Source organism: Peromyscus californicus, unplaced genomic scaffold (assembly GCF_007827085.1).
Source record: "Peromyscus californicus insignis strain IS unplaced genomic scaffold, ASM782708v3 Scaffold_19__1_contigs__length_69161282, whole genome shotgun sequence".
Taxonomy (NCBI): Eukaryota; Metazoa; Chordata; class Mammalia; order Rodentia; family Cricetidae; genus Peromyscus; species Peromyscus californicus.
Genome location: NW_026294491.1, coordinates 11,081,051 through 11,101,956, shown reverse-complemented (window position 1 = coordinate 11,101,956; position 20,906 = coordinate 11,081,051). Strand labels below are relative to the sequence as shown.

At 47.6% G+C, this 20,906-nt stretch overlaps 1 protein-coding gene across 5 annotated transcripts in view; it reads right to left on the bottom strand.

Annotated features, from left to right (window-relative positions):
- Positions 1–1,551: 1,551 nt before the first annotated feature.
- The window catches only part of Dip2a (disco interacting protein 2 homolog A), an 84,314-nt gene continuing 64,959 nt past the window's right edge, over positions 1,552–20,906 (bottom strand). For 3 of the 5 annotated variants that reach the window (XM_052744646.1, XM_052744649.1, XM_052744648.1), the window contains 17 exons: positions 20,669–20,870; positions 19,944–20,053; positions 19,789–19,869; positions 18,341–18,464; positions 16,103–16,224; positions 15,851–15,962; positions 14,322–14,431; positions 13,473–13,603; positions 12,303–12,471; positions 11,791–11,961; positions 10,605–10,634; positions 9,577–9,638; positions 9,316–9,373; positions 7,690–7,764; positions 4,798–4,972; positions 3,996–4,119; positions 1,552–3,396 (listed from right to left, as the gene is read on the bottom strand). In XM_052744646.1, the coding sequence (XP_052600606.1) occupies positions 3,144–3,396; positions 3,996–4,119; positions 4,798–4,972; positions 7,690–7,764; positions 9,316–9,373; positions 9,577–9,638; positions 10,605–10,634; positions 11,791–11,961; positions 12,303–12,471; positions 13,473–13,603; positions 14,322–14,431; positions 15,851–15,962; positions 16,103–16,224; positions 18,341–18,464; positions 19,789–19,869; positions 19,944–20,053; positions 20,669–20,870 (2,109 nt within the window). In that variant the 3' untranslated portion in view covers positions 1,552–3,143. Of the gene's footprint in view, positions 3,397–3,995; positions 4,120–4,797; positions 4,973–7,689; positions 7,765–9,315; positions 9,374–9,576; positions 9,639–10,604; positions 10,635–11,790; positions 11,962–12,302; positions 12,472–13,472; positions 13,635–14,321; positions 14,432–15,850; positions 15,963–16,102; positions 16,225–18,340; positions 18,465–19,788; positions 19,870–19,943; positions 20,054–20,668; positions 20,871–20,906 lie in introns of those variants that run through there. The other 2 variants (XM_052744647.1, XM_052744650.1) reach the window with 2 other exon arrangements.

Sequence of the window (20,906 nt, the reverse complement as noted above, 5' to 3'; positions counted from 1 at the left end):
CTTGTGGAGAAAGTTGAGTGCACTGGACACCTGAGGCAGAGAACTGGCAATGAACTGAGCTGGACTGCAAGGGGCACATAGTAGGTACTTTGGGGCACCTGAGCTACCAAGACAGGAGACAGGAGCTATCAGCAGGGATTCCTGATGTCCTTTTGTCCCAGTCAGATGGTACAGTCCTCACATACAATTTCCGTGTGGTCAGGGCCATCTGCTTATCCAAGCCTCCTGAACTCCTCTAGAAAGGCAGATGTGGTGACTGCATTCTCTTCAAGAACCTTCTAGGAGACTACTGCCCATGTGACTAGAGCTGGGCATGAATTTTATGCCAATGCAAGCTCCCACACTGTGTATCACCTACCCATAAGTGACACTTTTATTTGCTGGGGGTAGGGAAATTCTGTCCTCTGGTAAGCAGTGGTCCACACTCACAGAGGCACCTGAGCTAACCCTGCTGAGAAGCTGTACCCTCCAGCCTGGCCCTGTCTGGGGAGATGCTCTAAGGTGACCAGATCTCTGCAGGGGTCCTGAGATCCTCTCCAAGCAGCCTGAGACAAGTGGACTAGAGCAGGGAGGAAACTCTAGCGGGAGAGAGGAGTGAGCTGAGACCACTCCCCAGGACAGTGACAGTGTGAGAGGAGTAACTAGTACTGCAGAGTGGCTGGGACCAGACCAAGACCTCTCCTATACGGCCCTTTGGGGGGTAATGGGTATCCAGGGACCACACCCAACACAAACTGACCTACCCATGCTACCAGCAGAACTGAAGCCAGGCGGGAATGCCTCTGTGGAGATGAAGCCGACATCAGGGAGGTGACCAAGTGTGCAATGGTGGGTGGTGCTGGCACAGCAGCCCAGGAAGTGCTGTGCGCAGTCATGCACACCACACGATGCTGTCATTAAGACATGCAAAGAATGTATGTGACAGATTCAAAAGTCTGCAATTTATTAGGTACAAAAGCAGATTATAAAATGAGTATATGGTCCTAATTTTGCAAAAAAAAATTTTTTTTGAAGGTTAAAAATCCCTGAGATTCAACCTGGTAGACTCAGTCCAGGTAGGTCTAGTCCCCTCCTCCCAGGCCGAGCCAAACAATCCTGCATAGGCCCCAGGTTTCAAACAGCCAACTCATGCAATGAGCACAAGATCTGGTCCCACTGCCTGGATGCCTCCCAAACGCCCTGGAGGAGATGGGAATGGGGGGGGGGGCGTTGGGGGGAAGGTGAGGGGGACGGGAGGGGGGAGAACAAGGGAATCCGTGACCGATATGTAGAACTGAATTGTATTGCAAAATAAATTAAAATAAATTTAAAAAAAAAAAAAAAAAAAAAAAAAAAAAAATCCCTGAGATTCATGGCAATACTAAGACTGCTATTACTCATAAGTAGGACTGTAAAAGATTTTAAATTTCCTTTCTTACACTTTAATGTGTTTTCTAGATTTTATACGATAAACCTAATTGTTCTTGTATTTCTGAAAGAAATAATGCATAATAAAATACATCCTATTTGGGGAAATTTTAAAAACCCTTTCACACATTTCAAAATGCAGAATTACAAAGTCAATAGCTTTTATTAACATGATATAAAAAATTAGTGTGATATACAGAATTCCCAGAGAGTAACTTTAAAACATTTTAATACAATTCTTAAAATCTTAACTTACCAGATACGTTCTTACTGCCACTGAGTTTTTAATACAAAAAGTTTACAAGCGCTGTTTACTATAAAACTACAACATTGAGACTGTGGATAGGTAGTCTGTTCGCTGCTCAGTCATTTACTGTGAACCTTCTTCAGTCTGTTGCTAAACCTCTGATGCCAAGTAATAAGTTACATGGATTCTGTACACAATTATAACAGGATTATTAAAATTCCAGTGTGTGTGCACATACTACACCACAGTCTGATACCATGAGGAAAAAGGGCTATCGCACACAGTGCTTTCCAAGAGTGAGACGCCAGAGGAGGACCAGTTAGCTGGACTCATGGAAGCACAAATCCAGGCTAACTCTAGAAAAACCTAGCTGTTTCAGTGAAGCAGGTATGGTTCATAAACTTCTCTACCCTTGAAAGTCCCTAAACCCCAACAACTTGATAACATTAATCTTTGATTAGTCATATAAAAATAATCTTAGATTCATGCTGGACTTCAAATTCTTAGATGTATCTAAAGGATTTTACATTCTCTTTTCTGACTTAAGTACAATATTAGATCACTTGGATTTCAAGTTTGAATAAAATAACTAAAAATGGTTTGGCCAAATTTTTATAGGCACATAACTCAAATGCAAAGCCAAGAGGCTGCAGCGGTGTCCAGCCCAGACAGCCAGGTTCCCATGGCAACTCAAGTGTTTAAGAGACCCAGCTAGCACATGGGTACGACCTTAGGTTGCCACTCATGCTTCCAGATCTGTTCATAAAAATAATTCAGTATAATTCATGAGAAGAATTAATATTGTGATGTCATGAGAACTTGCAATGTAAATGTCACTTAGTTTAGGCTAGGAAAGTGATTTTAAATTAAAGGCTGGCTTATGTTTCTGAAGTAGATCTAACTAAACAGTCCAAATGGCACTTACTGAGCATTAGCGACAACACACGCAGACAGCCAGGCACATCTGCTCCACTAATCAAATTGGCAAAGGAAGCTGTGTGGCTCAGTGGCGTCTGGGGATGCGGAGGGCGGGGCTGCTCCTTTTATCAGCCTTCCTAGGCAGGCTTGGCTCAAAAGTTCTCTCCAGCATAGACTTTACATATATGCTTGTTATTACAAATGGGAATAAATAATCAGGAAATTATATATTTAGAAATCAGGAATATTTTTAGAGTAAGAAAGTGCAAGCACGCAGTATAGCAGAGAACAGCCATGGTGTTGGCAATGTCCACAGCATAACACCAGGCCTTTCCTTCCCTTCCCAATCACCCATGTTTTGGTAAATATACTTGGCAGACCCAGAACATTTCTTTAGTTGACTCAGATATGTTCTAACATGACAGTCAGGACGCTGTTGAGAGGATCTGAAAAGCACACGCAGGAGTGAACTGATGAAGCCGGAAATCCCTTCTCCCAGGGCATCAACAGTGCAGCTCATCTTGGCCTTACACCTCTGCTGGGTCATACTCCCAGCTCTGTCCAGCCACACTCACATATTGTAGGCCACATAGATGGGGTCCAGCTGGTCAGCCAGGAAGCCATCACGCAGGTGCATGCGTTGCTTCTCACCCCGAGAGTTGATGGGGATCACTCCAGGATCTACGATGACCACCACACCCACCACAAGGTAGTGTTCCTCCAGCACGACATTGGTCACGAGCGCTACTAGGTCCAGGGCATCCTGCTCCAGACCGTCCAGCTCCACCACTACCACCAGCAGATTGGTCCAGGTAAACACAGCACTGAAGGAGAACAGACAGTCACAGACATGGACAGCACCGGGAGCAAGCAGATGCTTGGAAAGTATGCCAGAGTTAGCAAAGACACCTGCTTCCATTCATGGGCCTGGCACTGCCACTTAACACCATTTATAATCTTAAAGCTGGGCTAACTGTATCTTACAGGGATATCTACTCCAACTTTCTTGATAAAAATCAAAAACTATCTTGATAAGAATCAAGAACAAAGCTGTGCTTGTCCCAGGCCAAGCCCCCTGCAGAATAAAGAGATATGGCTCACCACTGTTTTAAAAAGTAAATCACATTTAAACTAGAAATACTTCAGAATGAGAACAGCGGCAGTCTCACATTTTGCCTGTATGCTGAATCATACAGCTATGTGATTTAAACCTGATCAGGAAAAGAAGAAGACATGGAGGCATTCTCTGGTGCTGTTTTGTAGAAATGTATCTAGAATAGTTAAGAGGTGCAGGTCCTTCTGGGAGAAAGGTGAAGGCAATTCAGTTCACCAGGAATAGTGCCTGGTGCTGCCCTGTGTGCAGTGCTCATGCCCAAGGAGAGGCTGGAAGAGCAGCACAGGAAATCCCTCCATCAGCTCTTACCATTCTGCAATGCTCCTGTGTGCACGGATCACAGAGGTTTCTATGTCGATGGGGTGGTACCGCATGCCTCTCAGTTCTAGCGTTTCATCCAGAGACCCAACAACATACAGCGCATCATGTCGCTCTGTGAACATGAGTATGTGCATGCTTAGGAAGCAAGTTACACAGTGAGTCTGCCTACCCTCTGTGCATGAACCCTGCCAGATGCCCTGTGCCACGTGGAGGCCACGACACCAATATCTCTTGGTTCTTGTGCTTCAAGCCAAGAGGACTGGTGGAGATGTCAACAACTTAAGTCTTACCTGTGCAGTGGCCGACAATCTCAGTAGTGACAGCAGTGTAGGTTAATATGTTTTATGGCAACCACAGGCTACAAAGTTCTGACCCAGATGTTAGGCCTGCAAGGGCCAGACCTTTGGGCAACCATCACAGCTTGGCCTCATCAGGGTGGAAAGGGCACCACATATGACTGAAGAGCCACGCAGAGCACACCATACCGATAAAGAATGGAGTTTCTGGGATGGCTATGTCACTTGGGAGGAAGCTCACAGCGTATGGCCAACAGCTGTCACAGTCTGAGACTGTGAGGGGCAGCAATAGGAAGAGGAACAGAGCAAAGTGTATTGGTGCCTATTCTTTACCCCACACTGAACAACACAAGTTATGGCCAGTGGTGTATGTGGGTGGGGGTTGTTTCGGGTAATTAAGGGCTCCCAAAGGGGAGGTAAGGCTCCCAAGCTATAGCAACAGAACTCCCAACCCCTGTAGTGCTGGGGCAAGCCCTTCACCAAAGAGCTCTTACCTCCACTGGCATCAGTCAGCTCTGTCCTACGAAGAAAGCCAAGGTAGCCAGTCCTTGCCCAAATCGTCTGGGTATCTCCAAAGCTCAGCCGGGCACTGAAGTGGTCAGCATGAAGTGTCTCCTCCCCATAGACAGTGTAATATCCAGTGGCATTGTGGGGACTGCTCACCCAGATCTAGTGGACAGGAGTAGTCAAGAAGACAAGCAAACCACTGAGTACTGATTCTGTCCTGCAGTCTATGGCCCAAGATGACCTCTTGATAACACCAAAAAGGCAAGGGGAGCATTTCCAATGTCTTATTTTGTGAACTGAATATAACTAGAAGCATAGAGAGCAAACACAAATATGACTAATTACTATTATTCTTTTTCTTCCTTCCTCCCTCTACCCAATCCTCCTCCTCCTTTTAGACAGGGTTGATGGGGGAACGTCTTTCTGTACACTGTGAATTTGTGTTGCTCTGATTGGTTGATTAATAAAACCATTTGGCCTATGGAAAGGCAGCTTAGAGGCAGGTGGGAAATTCAAAGAGAGAGAGACAGGAGGAAGGTGAGGGAGACACCCAAGGAGCAACATGTAATGGGACACAGGTAAAGTCATGGAACATGTGGCGATACATAGATTAATAGTTATGGGCTAATTTAAGATACAGAGCTAGCTAGATAAAAGCCTGAGCCATGACCATGACCATGCAGTTATAATTAATATAAGCCTCTGTGTGTTTACTTGGGGAACTCGAGTGGGAGAGATTTGTACCGACCACTGGCAGGCCGGGACCCACGAAATCTTCTGGCCACACAGGGTCTTGCTATATAGCTCAGGCTGGCATCCAATTCATAATCCTCCTACTTTAGCTTCCTGATTACTAGAAGTGTGTGTGTGTGTGTGTGTGTGTGTGTGTGTGTGTGTGTGTGTGTGCGCGCGCTCATGCGTGTATGTGCGCGCGTGCACACATGTATGAGCGCGCGTACACGTGTATGAGCCCAGCATAACCTCTTCTAGAATAAATTGTTTCTTTGTTCCAGGAATGGTATCTGTATGGCTCTGTCCTATCTGGATATGTTTCCACTTTCACATATCAAATGACAGTGAAGTGAGAGAGAATGAGGGTAGTGTGTTGTTCACGTGCGCTGTGTGTGGAGAACACACAGCTGCTCACTCACTCATGCCTAAACCATGTGAATGGCACACTGGTGTCCACAACACCCCTGTGCACCTGTTGTCAAGTGCATTCGTGCAAGATAATCACGTATGAGTTGATATGCATCCATGGATAGACCAAAGTCTATAGGTGTGTGCCCACAGTCCTCAAAGTGCCAAGGGGCCTCCTAGACAGAGCCCACCCAGACCCCATGAAGCTGCCCACACAAACAATGTCATACACCAACTTCCAAAAAGACAAGCACAAAGGAGGGCAGCCCCCAGGAGGAGTAGGTCCCCCATTCAGCTCGGACCCCCATGTCTTGTGGGCACTCCCTTGCAGGCTCTCCTTGCCCTTACCTAGTGCCCGTGAATTGGGGACCTACTTGGCCACTGCCCATAAGTGAGGGGGCCCTATCTTCCCATTGAACACAACTGAGGGGACCCCGCAACCTGTTCACTACTGTGAGTAAAGAGCCTTATTTGCCCATTGCCTCTGGGTGAGGGCCCCACATGCCCACTCCCTTTGAGTTGTAGTGGGTAGCTGTTCCAGCTTTGACCTTGAAGCACTGCCCCTAGTGAGGCAGTCAGTACCTGCCCCTGGGGTGTGGATGAGACAGGAGCCCTTAAGACCCAAGATGTGTACATGCCAGCTCTCTTGGCTCCTCATGATCCTGGATGCTGGATGGCAGACCAAGTCAGAGTTCTCCAGAGAACCACATTGGACTGCACCTCACCTCTCTCAGATCCTGTAACTGACCCCTTTACTGGTTGTATAAACCTCTTTTAACTACCAGATAAACTACGTGGAGTTGCCTTGTTAGTTCCCCGCTTTGGTGAGTGAAGTACTCTACTACCCATGAATGATGGACCCCACTTTCCCACTGTCTGTGACAAGCTCCACTGGCCTACTCTTCATGACTGAGGAAGAACATCTGTTCACTGCCCATGCGTGAATGGTATACCTACCTATTACCTGGAAGTGAGGGACTCTCCTGCCCCTGTGAGCAAGATAACCTATCTACCTAAAACCTATGATAGCCTCTGTGTGCCATAGTTGCCTCATATATGGCTGAGTCTTTGGGACACCAAGGATCCTTAGCCTGGAATAAAGTCCTGTGTGGCCTTGAACCTGGCCAGTGTTTGATTGATACTGGGTCTGTGACCTTGGCTCTGATGCAATACCAAGTTTTAAGGAGTGGCTGACCAGTTCTGCCCAAAGCAGCTGTTCCTGTCCCCTGGGCTGCTGATGGTCCCATGTGACTCTCCTGGTACCCCAGTGCCCTCATAACTTGATTGGTGGGGTAACCCAGTGAGAGGAGAGGCATCTTTCCCCATATACTGTGAAGCCCTATATACCAGCAGAGTCTAAGAGTTCAGAAGAGGTAAGAAAGAGACGACTTCCAGATTCTCAAAAGACATATGGAAGTTGGAAAGCAGTTGAGAACACTCGCTGCTCTCCAGAGGACCTGAGTTTGGTTTCCAGCACCCACCTCCGGTGGCTCACAACCACCTGGAGCTCCAGCTCCAGGAGAGATGCCAGCCTCTGGCATCTACAGACACCTGAACTTGTGTGCACACCCACAGAACACACACACACACACACACACACACACAAATAAAAATAGATCTTTTCAAAAAGGCATATGGAGTCCCAAAAGGTTTAGAATTCCTGAATTCTAAGGGAATTCTGAATGGAGGAGAGAGGAGGCTGTTACACTGGTCCACACCCCGCCCCCGGCAGCACTTACCTCACCTAGATGTGAGTCTCCGAGGGGCCCTTTGGTCTCAGTATGTGCAATGATGACCTTCACTCCCGGGAGGATCTGCCAGGAGGAAAGCTGTTAAAGAAACCTCCTAGACTTCCAACTCAGCAGCACCAGCAAGTCCCACTCCTCACACAGCCTTCCCTTTCTGCCACTGAAGCTGAGGAAGCTGATCAGCAGGACTGACTACAGACCAGGGAGTTTAGTAGCATTTTAAAAGATGAGGCCCTAACAGAATACACTGCGAATCTGAACAAAATGGCCCTGGTCCTGAAAACGGGCGGGCCCTGTCTTCTTTATTGGGAGGGCATGCTGGGGATCCTCTACCCATCCTACAGGTGCTTCTCCCTGCAGAGAGTCAACTGTAACTCTTCCCAGGGAAGTCCTGAACCTGTGAGCTACTCTGTGCCGACAGGCAGCCGAGGGCCATGTGCCCTGCTCAGTCACCACACTCAGTTCTGAGTCCTCTCTGTACGTGGATCAGATCACCCTGCTTTGGAAGTCCTGCCACCTGCTTTGTGTCCCCAGTCTCCTCATGAATGAAACAGAGGACGACAATGTGGTCCTCAGAAAAGTGGAGGAGGGACTGCAGGAATGCATGGACTAATCATAGACAGCAGGAGTCTCCTTGTTCTACACTGCTGAGTCGTTCTGTCTCCTGATGCACTGGTGCAGACTCTATACTCTGCTCTCTCTGTGGTCCACCCAAATCCTGAAACCAAAGGACTCAGAACACAAACCCACCAGGCCCATGTTACTCCTGAAAAGCAGTGTGTAAAGTAATTATGGAGCAGCCATACACGGACAAGGTGGGTACAGGTATAAAGAGGATTCCTAAAGGTAGTGAGGAGGGGAAAACATGTCAAATAGTTCTCTCTGATCACCTGCCTTCCCTCCTAAAGGACAGCCGTGGCCAGGGCAGTAGCCAGAGGTTTGGGGTGGCCAAGCTCCAGTTCCTGCCTCTGGGGCTAAAGTACATGTAGAAGCAGCCCTGGGAACCTCTGATAAACCTGGCTACAAAGAGGCTGCTGTGCAGGTGGGCAGGCAGCATGTGCCCACTCCGCTGGCCTGTCTGACTCTCTCCCTGCCTAGTCATCCTTCCTTGGCCTCTCCTTGCTTCTGAGGACGCCCGTCTTCCAGGGTTTGCTCTACTGACCCCACATTGGCTCATATTCCTATGTGCGCATTCTCAGGCAGATTCAGCACCTCCCAACCCTGGAGGTTTCTGGGGGCCTCACTAGGCCAAGACTGGCTTAGATGGCAAATCTCCTCTGGTTGTGCCCTGGCGGGGCCTCTTCTCTACTGTCACCATGGAAGAGCACATGTTCCTGTCACTTCCAGTCCTGGATCAGGGCTGCCCTTTGTGACTGGAAGCATGAGGGAGGGCCCTTGACCCGCAGCCTACCCACCTCACGCCCTGCCACTGTCTGCAAAGAGGCAGTCCCTTCTCTGCTTCTGTTCCTGGTGCTCCAACCATGGGCTCTAAGCTCTGAGCATTCAAATCTCTAATTTCACATTTCTAGGCTCTTGAGTGGCTAATCCCACTCCCCAGATGATATCAGATTCACTAGGAACATGCATCCCAGCACCGTCCACACCAACTTCTACTACCTTTCCAGACTCCATCAATGGCAGGCTATGCGGAGAACCCCGTTCCACCAGACGAACTCTAAAAATTGACAAAGAAAAAAACTCTCAATAAAATTTGCTCCACAGTCATTTCTAAAAAGGCAAATCACACGTGCCCGAGTGAGCCCACAATGTCACCTCATGGGTGCAAGTGTCCCTGCCTTGGCCAGCATCATCACCACACCGGACACTGGAGATACGCAATTCGGACAAACCCAGTCTGCAGAGGGGGAGGGGCAGTACCTGTCGTGACGCAGTGCCCGCATGTCCACATAGACAGTCGTGGGATCTGGGCCTGTTGTGCCCTGGAAGGAGAAGAACAGAGGAATTTCCTTCAGAATTCTTGTGTTCCGCCCAGTTTCACAAGCGGGGCCATGTGGTAGCTCCTCCCAGGCTGTTTAGGACACCCAGAAGAGAAGCCGTGCATCTTGCAACCAGTCTGCACAAGGGCTCACGGTCCCCAGGGCAGAACTGATGCTGTCCAACCAAACAGCTACTTGGCTAGATGATAGTGAGCAAAACGCTCAGGAACTGTGAATGCAAACTTCAAATCCTGGAATGTTTACGTCAGTTCTGATTAGTTTCTGTCCCTGCTAGCCTCTGCTGTGTTGAGATGACACTGCAGATTGGGGACATTTCCACCCAGCGTCAAGTCAGGGCCTGGAGTGTCACTTACTCTACTCAGGACCAAGTGCAGCGGATGCTCAGGTGAGCCAGACAACTGGAGTGTCACACTGGCAGGATGCGCCGGACAGTACCGTCACTTAACGAGGTTTATTATTACATTTATTTAATTGTAGGCACATCCACATGTCTGCAGCATGTATGTGGAGGTCAGAGGACAACCTGGGGAGTCAATTCTCTTCTTCTACCTTGTAGGTCCCAGGGGCTGAACCCAGGTCATCAGGCTTGGTAGCAAGCCCCTTTACCTGCTGAGCCATCCCACCCCATTGGCCTAGGATTGCTATTTTATTGATGAGGAACATCAAATTAAATGGATACCTTGGTCCACATCATTCCCTGAAGAGTCTAGACAGACTAACCTCTCCGTAACCTCTGAAAACTTTCCTTTACATTCGGTTACAAAGGAGCTCTTGTAAAGTCAAATAATTCTCATCGTGAATAAACTAAGACAATAAAAGAAACATGTATTCTGGAATCCACCAGAAGATCACATGAACTCATAGAAGCGGGGTGGGGGTAAGGAGCAGGAAGTGGGGGTGACAGACATGGAGACGCTAGCAAGGTTGAGGGCTGGGGCAAGGTCCTACCTGCTCAGCTAGTTTTCCCAGCCTGTTGGGCTGACAGAGGCCAGGGCGGCCAGCAGAGGGAGACAGGGAGGAAATAGCACAGGAAACAAACAGAAGGCCCCAGGCCACATGAGAAACACCGTGAGAGAGAAGAGCACATCACTGTATCTTAAAGAGCAAACACAGATCTATGTTACAAGTTCTGTCACTGAACGTGGCGCTCACAAGCCGACAGCGGTACCCCTAGTCCCTTCTGGCTACACCGTCATCTGGAACTCACGACAGTGAGAGCAGAGCCTTTTCATGGTTGAGAGGGCATCAGCAAAAGGAGGTGGGAAGCGGGGTGACACCTTCTAGACAGGTGTAGACTCTGGAGCCAAGACCTGCCCTGCACACGAGCCACCAAGAGAATAGGGTACATGCCGAGCACATGCTTCAGGAACCCAGAAAGGGTACTTTGTGGAGATTTCAGCATATGATATGTCAGATAGCTGATCAGTATTTGGCTTTAAGACATGCTTAGAAAGAAGTGAAATAGAGACTAGTATAAAAATCAGAAAACAGGGATAGCTACTGAAAAAGCCTCGTGATACTCATGTCAATTCTGAAACTTCTTAGGTTACTACTTTAGTGACAGTCCTAAACTAACGTGGACAATACAAATGATCACCCTTATTAGTGCTCCAATTTAAAATCTGTGCATGTATAACATGTATGTATGTATGTGCGTATATATGTACATATACATATATACGTGTGTGTGTATATATATATGTATATATGTATATATATACATATATATATATATGTTTGTTTTTTAAAAGCAATTTGGAATTCACCGTGTAGACCAGGCTAGGCTCAAACTCACAAAAGATTCGCAATTTACTATGGATTTCTTAGGAAAGCAAGTTCAATCTTGCTTTTAAAGATTATCTGCATATAATATTTGACTTAGAAATGCTCATAGATACAATAGTCACTGCTCAAAAACAAACTTTTTTCCTATCTAAACAGTCCTGTTCATCATGAAGAATAGTGTGTCTTTCTAAACAAAGTCCTCATAGTTCTCAAAGCTGAATGGTTAAGTGGAAATGTAACATCCACAACTCCAAGGTGGAGAGAGAGATAAAGCTATGTTCTAGTGTCAGTCTATGAACACGTTACTCTCTGGTGCAGGTGTCAGTGATCCTAGGTGCAACCAGCTTACCTGGAGACAGATGGCCACATTGACCCTGCACCCAAAGGTGGTGCTCACAGCGCGTGCAGGGAGGCCCAGGTCTTTGAACAGCTTGGAAAAGGACTGTGTCAATGAGATCCGGGGCCGCTCCTCAGCCACGACCATGCACGTGCGCACACAGGACAGGTTCACCCCCTTCATCTGCAGAAGAGCAAGAAGTCATTCGACAACACACACAGTCTGGGGCCCTCAGCACTGACTGTCCAAAGGAATTTCTGTGGGATACCCATGGGGTCTGGCTGCAGATCTGGGCACATAAAGGCAGGTTTGAACACAAACCCATTTCTTCTAGTTCTGCCTTCATCTAGGGAATTCTAAGCAGAGAAGCACTGGTGAGGACCCTGAAAGTCTATGACCAACCCCTGTCCTGCCTCCTCATACACTCTCCTCTCCCCTGGATGTGTAGCTGGGGAAGAGACCTTGGCAGATGTATGTGTGCTCGGAAGAACCACCATGGCTGTGTAGCCCAGCATGGCACTTACCCTAAGGGCACCAGTCTGTGCACCCAGACCCTTGGTGCACATCTCCATCACTGAGTAGGAACAGAAGGTAACACGGGCCTTGTACTGGCTGACAGCAGACAGCCAGAGGGACACGTTGCTCTCCAGCTCCAGTGGGGGGACGAGCACTGACTGGTGTCCAGAATAGACACTGTGAGGAGAAAGACAGTTGGAAGGAGCCAGTGCGCCGAGCCCTAGGCTCCTTCCTCACATAGACCGTTTCTCCACCCTGAATGGGCACAAATCTGTTCTGAAGTTCAGTGGGAGTTTCGCAGAAACACACTGTGCAGTGTGGTCCTGCACTCTACCCCATCAATCCAAAGCATCAGGAACAATGTATGGAAGAGGCTTCCTGAGTACAGAGGGGGTCACTAATTTTTAGCATTTGAATGACCAGAAGATTCTTCCCAATCACTTTTTTTTTTTTCCTTCGAGACACGGTTTCTCTGTGTAGACCTGGAACTCACTCTGTAGACCAGGCTGGCTTCCAACTCACAGAGATCCTCCTGCCTCTGCCTCCCGAGTGCTGGGATTAAAGGAGTGCACTACCACCCCCTCTTACCAATCACTAATGATGGGTAGTGTTTGTATTTAATGAAAAGCACTTTTAGTCTTTTCCTTTTTTTCAAATGATCGTGTGTGTGTGAGGCATCTATGTAGGGTGCATATTCCAGGGTGCATTAGTACAGGTCGGGGGCATCTTCACAGTCTTTCTCCTCTCACTTTGATGTGGGTTCAGGGGTTGAACTCAGGTTCTCAGATTTGCACAGCAAGTGTCTTTACCTTCTGAGCCACCATGCTGGCCTTCATTTCTTTGTCTTTTCTTTTCTTTTCTTTTCTTTTTTTTTTTTTTTTGAGACAGGGTCTTACTATACAGGCTGAGCTGGCCTGGAACTTGCTATGTAGACTAGTCTGACCTCAAACTCAGAGGTCCACCTACTTCTGAATAGCAAGTGCTGTGAATAAAGGCACATTTCACCATGCCTGACTATTTTTATTCTTTTATTAAGTTGTAAAGCCAGATTCTAACCAGCAAACAAACCCATTCACACTTAAGATTGCTAGACACTCAAAAAACTATTTAAGGGTCTTAAGTTCTAAAGAATCACACAAGCCACACAGGCCCCAGGAGCCATGGGTGCATGCCCTCACCTGCACAGACACCACAGTGCAAAGCCGAGGCCACAGTAAGGGTCCAGGCAGATGGCAATCTGCCGTGAGGGGTACAGCTCACACTGAAGCTTTATGGAGCGGCACAAGGCACTTGTGGCTGCATGTGACATCTGCAGGAGTGAAGAAAAGGCCTGCTCAGGGCTGTGAAGGAAGAAAGGGTTAGAGGCCATGTCTGCTATGCACCAAGGTTGGCTGGGCATGCAGCTCCACATCACTTTCTAAGAAGATGGGTGGCTCATGCCCCCATAGAACCTGAATAATATCCACAAAAATTGCACACAGAAATCTCTGAAACAAGATCCTATGCCAGTAAATAACATTCTAACTGCACCATTACAAAATGATGTATTTGTTTTATTTATGTGTATGAGTTCATGTACACCATGTGCATGGCTGGTGTCAGTGGAGGCCAGAAGAGGCTGTCAGATCCCCTGGAACTGGAATTACACGTGGCCGCAAGCCGCCTGAAACAGGTGCAGGAGCCTGGGTCCTCCGCAAGGGCAGCCAGCGCTCTTAATGCTGAGCTCTCATACCAGTCGCTTTAAGTGTACTCTTGACTCACATGAAATAAACTCAGCAAAGTCACCTCAATCCAGAGTCCAGACACAGCTACAAACAGCAAGATGTGCAATATTCTCAGGTGTCTGATTTTGGCTTTCACCAATGTTTAACATAAATTTTAAGACACAATATTGCTGGTTTGTGCTTTGGATAAGAAACATCTGCCTAAGGCGACCACACACACCCTTCCTATTTGTAGCCTCACCCCTGCCCACTCCCTCAGTGTTCCCATGAGGTTGAAGCCAACAGGAACCCGTGAGGTCCTACCTTTACTCCAGCTAAGATTCCTGTAGTCGACACACTGAAGTCCAAGTACGCAAGCACATCTGGGGAGGGTGGTCTGAAAATGCTAGCGACCTTCTTTTTTGGAATGTCGTCTGTTAAACAGAAGATACCAGTGACTAACGTCACAGCCTGTACAAGTAAAAGCTTCAACTTCCCCGGAGACAGATGTGCCACAAAGACAGGCTACCGGAGAGCCGGGGGTGTATTGTGTTGGCATGTGGGGAAGCTCACTCTTTCAGGAGAGCTCAATGGTGCAGGCTCACCATGTCCTTTCTGTGGGTGTGGAGTCTGGATGCTGAAGGGAACAGGAGAAGAAAGCACTTCACTGCTAAATGGGGAAGGCCCGGGTGCTGAGGATACACCAATATTGCAGAAGCTGCGGCAGAGCTACAAGACTAGCCAGGCAGACAGACTCTTGGGGTCTGTGTGCTTCAAGTTCATGAGGTAAACACTGCTACTGTCTGCTGTACAAACGGGCACAGGTTCAAGAAGGGCAAGGCTGAGCTCTTGAGACTGAAGGATTCTGGCCAGCTGGAGCACAGAGCCTGACCCCTGGCCCGTATCAGCTGCTCCAGTACTAGTTCCTCTTGCCTGCCACAGTATCAGGCACACAGCTACATTAGTCTCTGGTTTCCATATAAAGCAGAACTTCAGAATGCAAGGGTATGATGGAAAAGGAGGTTCCTGCCACTCAGAAGCCAGTCCTCGGTCCCTAGTGGTGCTGGGTGTCTGTTAGGCCGAGCAGTTTACATCTGCAAAGCAGAGCTGCCCTTAGCCCGCCCTGGCGACTCAACCATAAGACATAGCTTCTTCCCAGCTGGTGTGATGGCATCTCAAGGGGCATGACGGCATTCACCAGTGATAATGACAGGGGTTCTAGGGGGTACACAGTGAAAACTGTGCCCCCAAGAAATCAGCAAAAACATGTAGACAACTGCCAGCTAACTATGTCGGCAGGAGGCAGTGGGGAACAGGATTTCAGCCCCCAACATGAGCATGGGGACTGCTCATGATAGGCCCAGAGTGGAGAAGACCTCATATCCTAGACAGGGATCCAGGCCATGCCTGCAACAGTGGCATCCAATGCCCCACTAACACTGTGCCTGCTCTACCAGGTAAACCCAAACAGGCATCTAGTCATTAACAAAGCTGATCTATTTATCTGAACATTTATTTTTTCAATGTTATTTTATTTTATGTGTATATATGTATTTCTGAGTGTGTGTGCATATATATACATGTATATATATGCACTATATACGTGCAGAGGTCACAAAAGAACATTGGATCCCTTGGTACTAGAGTTACAGGCAGTTGCAAGCTTCCACATGGGTGCTGACAACCACATCCCAGTCCTCTGCAGGAGCAACGAGTGCTCTTAACCACTGAGTCCTCTCTCCAGCTCCCTCATGTTTTTGTTTTCATGTCAACAGCGTAACACCATCAACAGAAAGCCTTCAGGAAAGAAAGCAACAGTCTGTCTCTGCAGGGCAGCTGCTGGAGACACATACCTGTATCTAGGATGGTGGGCCAGGTCCTGACATCTACAGCGGCAGCCGCTTCTTTGGACCTGAGCAGCCGTGTAATGGCCTGCGTGCTAAGGACACACGCAGATTTGCTGACCTGTGTCACATGGAAGCAAGAACCCAAGTAAGCTGTAAGCCTAGCCCCTCGTCTGCACACCACTCTGCAGAGAAGAGCATGCATGACAAGCACCGTGACCCCGCCCAAGAGGACATGGCCCGCCAGTTGGGAGTGCGTACCTCTACAATCATCTTCACAGTGGGCAATGTGGTGCCAAGGTTCTGGGGGTGTGGGGGTCGCACAGTGACAGGCACACAGCCACAGTACAGGCAGCCATAGAATGCAGCGATAAGATCAACCCCTGGGAAGACAGGGCGCATGGTTAACACTGGGTTCAAGAGTGTAGGCATACAATTTCAGGTCTGATAAGGACAACCTAGAATATTTGTCCACAGATAGAAAAGGAACAAGCAGGCAAGATTTCCTTTTGATACAGCCATGGTTAACTCCAAATGATAAGGTTGGAGTTCACCAAACCTAGCACTGATAGTATGTACAGAAAGGAGGGCACCCCTCCACCCTGGGAGGGGGTCTCAGGAAGGGCCATGAAGACGTGGGGCTGGGGGTACACCAGGTGCTCACATACTGTAGTGGGAAGATCCTTGCCCTGTACAGCAGTAGTAGACCTTTGGTCCACCAGACCCAGGTGCTACAAGGGCTGGACAAGTCTGCATACACAGACCTCAGAGGACAACCTTTGCGACAAACTGCTTGCAGTGGAGTTTCCCCAGCCACCACATCAAGAGGAGCCACTCCTTCAGACACCTATGAAAACTTAACAGTCTATCTCAAAATGTATTAAAATGCATTAGAGAATAATATTAATAGAAACCAGAATTTTAAAAAAATCAGACATGAATAGAAATATTAAAAATTCATTTCATGATAAAGATGCAGCTTGAAGGAACACAAGACAACAGAATCTTAAGATAAAAGATAAGGATGACATTTAAAACTCTGAGTGGGAAAGAGATAAGAGAAGAGGAAATGTCAGTTACTAAAGGCAGATAAGGACCCACAGATGGAAGGAGCAGAAGTCCATGGAGAGAAGCAAGGGGTCAGAGGGCACAGTGGGAAGATGACGTTCAAGAAACTCTCTTCAATTAAAAGACATGAAGACCCACATTTGGAAAGACCCTGGACATGAGAGTACTGAGTTAATAACCAACATTAACCCTGTGACATACTAGACTTTGAAGACGGGGAAACACAGTAAAAGATTTCACCCACTAGAGCAATGGGACTGTTTCGGGGGAGATGGCACTGCCTTTGCTTTGCTAGGAACAATGGAGCAATGGCTGAGGACAGCAGTGGTTGATCATATACACCGGGGGTTTTCACGGAGCATAAAGGGAGTGCTGATCCCACACAGCTCCCTAAGGAGTCCTCCAGGAGAGGAGATCTAGAAAATCACTTCCCAGGGGCCGAGACAGATGCGCTAAGGGGACACACACACAGCTGGTACAGAACTGTAGACACGGGACAGTGTGAAGGGAGAATGAAGCTGTGGCAGCCACTGTCTGTGAATAGCATCTGCCGTGTGCCGCAGCCCTAATAAGAGGGTGAGACAGAGCACCTGCCCAGCGTGTGCAAGGTCCTGGCTTCACTTCTCCATGAAAAAAGTGGGTGGGGTACAAGTGAACACATGCCAAAAAGTTCAACTTGTTCTTTAAAAAAAATCACCAAGGTGCCTGAGGTACTGTCATAATTATTTTGAGAATGTGGCATGTAATGAAGGATACCAAAAAAATGTGTAATAATAGGACATTCCAATCTTGCTATGTCCTAAAGCAGTGGTTCTCAACCTGTGGGTCTTGGGCTCTTTGGGGGTTGGATGACCTTCTCGTAGGGGTCACATATCAGATCTCCTGAAGATCAGATATTTGTATCATGATTCATAACAGTAGCAAAATTACAGTTATGAATGCATTAACAATGAGAATAACTTCATGGCTGGTGGTCACCACCACAACATGAGGGACTAAAGGTCTGCAGCATTAGAACAACCGTCCTAAAGAACCAGGGGCTTTAGAGTGGGAAAGCGATCTTAGGGAAGAGGTTTAGTAAAACCCTGTGGTTCGAACTTGAGTAGGAAGAGCCAGTATGAACCAGGAACTCTCTAAGAAACACAACTACACGTCAAAGTCTAGCTCTGCTCACAGCAGCCAGCAGCAATAGCTGCCCCTCACCCCCATCCCTTGTTCTGAGACATTGTGCCTGGACGGGTGAGAGTCCAGCTATAGAGTGAGACACACAGGACAAGCCTGAGAACCTGTCACCCTGACAGCAAAAAAGCTACCAAGACCACTAGGGACAGAGGTCCCCCCCAGAGGGTTCTGGTGGCACTGGCATCACAAGAGTACGGAGGGGCAGAGCTCAGCTTCCAAAGGCCAGGAGAGGGTCTTGGGTGCATTTACCTGGGGGATAGACTAAAGCCACATGGTCCCCAGCATCCAGGCGCCCCTTCTCCATCAGAGCCGCGGCCACTCTCTCAGCCCTTTTGTGCAGCTGGATACAGGTTGCAGTGCTGGTGACTGTGCCCTGGAGAAGAATCAAGTTCATTGGTATGCTGGCATTTTCAGACAGAAGAGTGCCTGCTCTGGTACCTCTGTGCATCCTTCTGCACACGGGGCTCCTGTAGTCAGGAATCAAATTATGTCAATGCTAGGCAATACTGGGCTCTGTAGTACAGATGCTTGGAGCAGAGGGCTGGGCATCTCTGAGTGGCCCAACCTGAGCCTAGAAAGGTAAATACTTCACTTATACCTGACAGAGCCAAAGAGTGTAAAAAGCCAGAATACCCATGCCTGGGACCCATCTGAATCCTGAACCCTTTCCCTGAGACCTGCTCACTGGCTTCCCCACTTCGAGCCCACAGGACATTGCCCTCTGGTCCCTGTCCAGAGCCAGTGTTCACATTTCCACTTCTCTCCACTCATCTGGAGGCCCTCCCTACAAGCTGACTACATCTTCACTCACAATCACTATCTGCCGGCATAACTTAGAATTCAACTATCAGATAGACATTTATGGAGACACACCACAAAGCAAGACAGCCTCTCACATAAGAAACTTCAGCTTTTAACGAAGAAGATTGTCTGTTGTTTAATCACAGTGGGCATCAATAAACACTCTGAATGACTTGAGCATGTAGCCCTGTGCTACCCTTGAGGCTGAGAAAGGAAGATGGAGAGTTGAAAGCCAGCCTGGGATATACAATAAGATCCTGTCAGATAAAATTAAATAAAAAAGCAAATCTCCGGATGAGCAAAGAGTACCAAGGTCTAACTTCTTGCATTTTCTGATATCTTGGTACCTGCCCTTTGTGACAAAAATCAAGGTCTCTTAAAGCATGTTTGATGTAGCTGGCAGGGGAGTCACACAAGGTCTTCACAATGCTTGTTTCTATAATCTTGCAATGTGAGGGATATAGAATCTCCTTTAGATTCCAGGCATTCTGAGTATGGTGTAGAGCATTAACAGGTATTCAGACCACACAACAGTGAATTTCTCAGCCACAAAGGAGAAGCAGTGTGGAGCAGCCAATAGTATTTGCCATTTCAAAGATCTACGCAAATGTTTTATCACATAAACATTTCCTTTTAGCTCATAAACCCAAGTATTTACGCAGATACAGTTCCTAATAAGAAAATGGAACTGACAAAAATTTTCCAGATAAATACAAAGTCAAACAGAAAGACTTTGTGTCAACTGCACAAAGCACAGGTCTCTACAAGAAAAGCAACAGGCAGAGAGAACCCTGCCACAGAAGGGATCAAAACCTAATAGCATTCTATTGTCCTGACAAAAATAAGGAAGACTTGGAAATGACAAAGTGGAAAGACCCCCAAAGTCCTGCTCTTACCTTGGCATTCAGCAACAAGAAGAGTGGGTGGTCGGGAGTGGTATGAGCTCGCCACTGCAGCACATCCGCCAGGAACAGGAACTGCACAGAGAAAGGATGTTCGGCACCTGCACAGTATCTGGGATGCCACACACACCCTAGGAGCCACCCAGTACCTTCCGGGCCTGGTCACTGTCCTCCAGGTGGGCCAGCTCTCTCCCAGAGGCCTGCGCAATCCTTTTTCCAGCAACTAGGTTCCCAACGATCATTGAGGCTGGTCCAACTTCTATAAACATATTCCAAATGACAAGTTGGGAACTTCTGATGCATAAATATCACTTATATATAACACTTGATACTTTTGAAACATACCTGAATTGGGTATTTGACTCTTTTCTTAAAATAAAAATATTCAGAATCACTCTTAAATACAATCAGTAAAATAAAGTTAGCTTTTCCTATTTATATAACCAAAGCAATGACAAACTGAATATAATAGTTAAACTGGCCTTTACACTTAGTTTTGTGTTAAATCAGACACAGGAAATTGGCCCTTGAGAAACTTCCATTCTGGCAACCTAATGGCCACCAGAGGCTCCTTGGATTCCAGAGCCCACATCTGCTTATAGACATCATTTCTACCTCCAAGGAGCCACCCTTAAATTTACCATTAAAACTGGTTCCTAACAAGCAGATAGAAACCAACAGGCAGATGCACCAGCAACATCCCCTTTTGTGAACTAGGAGCTGGTGCATACATACTCTGATCCTTAACCCCAGGACCAGAGAGGTGGGTACTTACTATTGCAAGATTGAATGCAGCTGTACCCCCAGCCAGGACAGAAGTCAACATCAATTTTAAAGCCAGACTTATTAAGTCTTATTATTGGGTACAACTAACCTGGCTGCTTCTGGCGAGGCTTGGGAAGGTTGGTAACACAGGTGTGAGGGCACATCAACACGTTACATGGGTGTAGCATCCCTTCCAGAAAGCGCTGCTTGGTTTCGGAAATGTGAATTCCTCCAAGAGGAGCCTTGGGCAAGGTGTTGGCAGGTACCAGGGCCAAACAGTACACACCCACCTGGTGGATGCTGTCGATGGCCTGCAAGGCAAGAACTCTGCTGAGCAATGCTGCCAG